This window comes from Stereum hirsutum, assembly GCF_000264905.1.
Source record: "Stereum hirsutum FP-91666 SS1 unplaced genomic scaffold STEHIscaffold_90, whole genome shotgun sequence".
Lineage (NCBI taxonomy): Eukaryota > Fungi > Basidiomycota > Agaricomycetes > Russulales > Stereaceae > Stereum > Stereum hirsutum.
In genome coordinates, this window is record NW_006763220.1 from 1 (window position 1) to 2,308 (window position 2,308).

General features: G+C 49.7%; 1 protein-coding gene across 1 annotated transcript; it reads left to right on the top strand.

Moving 5' to 3' along the window:
* Positions 1-1,085: 1,085 nt before the first annotated feature.
* Positions 1,086-1,745, top strand: STEHIDRAFT_34567 (uncharacterized protein; the record flags this gene model as incomplete). The annotated part of the gene is made up of 1 exon (XM_007311851.1): positions 1,086-1,745. A coding segment is annotated over one exon (660 nt), but the record flags the coding sequence as incomplete, so codon positions are not given.
* Positions 1,746-2,308: the final 563 nt, after the last annotated feature.

The window sequence follows — 2,308 nt, forward strand, 5'->3', positions numbered from 1 at the left end:
CTATATTTATTGGGTACAGGTTTCCGCACCGACTACGGACTGGGGCACAGTACGAGCACGACTCAGTCTGACTTACTTATAGGTTTCATAGCCTCCTGCGGCTGCGCATGTATGTACTATATAAGGACGACCCTAGTAGAGGGGAGTTCTTTAACCTATTCATCTCTGATTTACCTCGTCTATCTACTCGTACTTGAACTAGTCCTTTCAGCAGGACTAGCTTCCCTTATCAACATCAAGACCCTTTGTCTGTGTAGAATCGCCACTACACCAGACCTTTGACCTAGAAGCAAGGCTTCTTAGAACACGGCCGATCGCACCTGTGATAGCTATCACACCTGCACCAGAACGCGCGTCCACTCTTGAATCTCTATTCAAGCCTGGACATTACATTTGAATAGGTTCACCAGCCGTCGACACCTCGACCTTCTCCAGGAAGGTCATTCACCGTCACCACGGGTGATCACAGAGAAGACGTCCCCGTTGGCGTCTACCTACCACCGCATACTAGTTGGAGAACTTACGGAGAAGAAGGCCAAGGAGATTGGGCCACAACACAGAGACCACCAGGAACCCGGTTCACAGAGAAGAGCTACTATTGGATCAAACTAGTAAACAAACACTGGTACTACGACGACACTGGTGAAGCACCATACAACGGAGTAGAAGTCCCTAACTCCCAGTACAACGACCCACGAGGATTCAACGAACGAATCCCCTGGCACATCCAGAAACCTCAAGGAGCATACTACGACAAAGACCTCAGGCATTGGAAGGTCAGAAGACACATCAACCGAACTCGCGCTGAAACAGAAGATCAGCACCAGCCAATATTTGTCAAGAACAACGTTTGGTACTTCGTCAACGCACCAAACACCCCTGTAGTAGCAGGAACAGAGCCAACAGCCGAAGAAGAAGAACCACCGGCACCAGGACCATCAGGAGACAAGGAGGAAGAAGAACCACAGACACCTGCTGAAGAGACAGCACCACCACAAGGACCACCACCTCCTCCACCGCCAAGGTCACCGTCACCACCACCACCTAGGCCAATCAGCCCAGCAGCATCAGACATGTCTAACAACGACGTCAAGATCAACCCGCCGAAGGAGTTCGACGGAAACAGAGACGACACTCTGGAGTTCCTCACTGACTGTGAGAACTTTATCAATACACTTGGAACCACCAAGTTCGACACCGACACCAAGAAGATCGCATGGACCCTGTCGTACCTCAAGGGAGGAAGCGCAGGACCATGGAAGATCTCTTTCATCGAAGGTCATCCCACGGGATACAGAACATGGACCGAATTCAAGAACAAGTTTAAAGAAGTATTCGGAACCATAGATCATGAAGCCAAGAACCGCCTCGCCCTCATAAACCTCAGACAAGGAAACACTTCAGCAGACGACCACATCGTGAAATTCCGAACGTTGATTGCCAGATCAGGCATCAATGACAATGTTTCACAAACCACCTTGTTCCAGACTAGCCTTAACGACGCGTTAAGAGCCAAGATATACAGCCACGACCCGTTGCCTACCACTATTGAAGAATGGTACAACAAAGCTTCCACACTCGACCATCAATGGCAATTCGCCAATTCCATGAAGAGCGGCAGCAGCTTCAGAAGCTCTAGACCTACCAGAGACACCAAGGTCAGAGCGGTCAACCTTAATTTCGCGGAACGCCAGAAGTACATCAAGGAAGGACGGTGCTTCCGATGTGACAAAATCGGACACCGCGCCAACAACCCTCAGTTCCACCCGCGAAGCGAAGCTAGACCTTTCAACCAGGGCGGACCCCGCCCCAACACATTCCAAAGGGGCCTGGGACAACAGATCTGCCAGACAACTGCTGCGCACCCACAGGAAGAAGAACCTCCTCAAGAAGGCACGGCTATTCAAGAACTCTTACGTAAGATTCAGAACATGAACACCGAAGATCAGGACACTGTCCTCGAAATGTTCAACGACATGGAAAACCCTCAGGGTTTTTAGGACGCCCGTCTTTTGCGACGCAATTACGGGCGAAGTTACGTTTCCCTCATGATGTATTGATTCGGGCTAGCAGCCTATTTATTCGTGCTAACGCTGCTCAGCAATCTATGTGATTTCCTATTTACATCAATGGAGGAAACAAAGACGTCGAAACCAAGGCCTTGATCGACTCAGGAGCCACCGGATTATTCATTCACTGGAATTTTGTCAAGAAACATCGGATACCAACCAAGACTTATGCGAAGCCTCGCATAATACGAAACGTCGACTCTTCCCTAAACGTGCTAGGGAAAATTACCAACTACGTC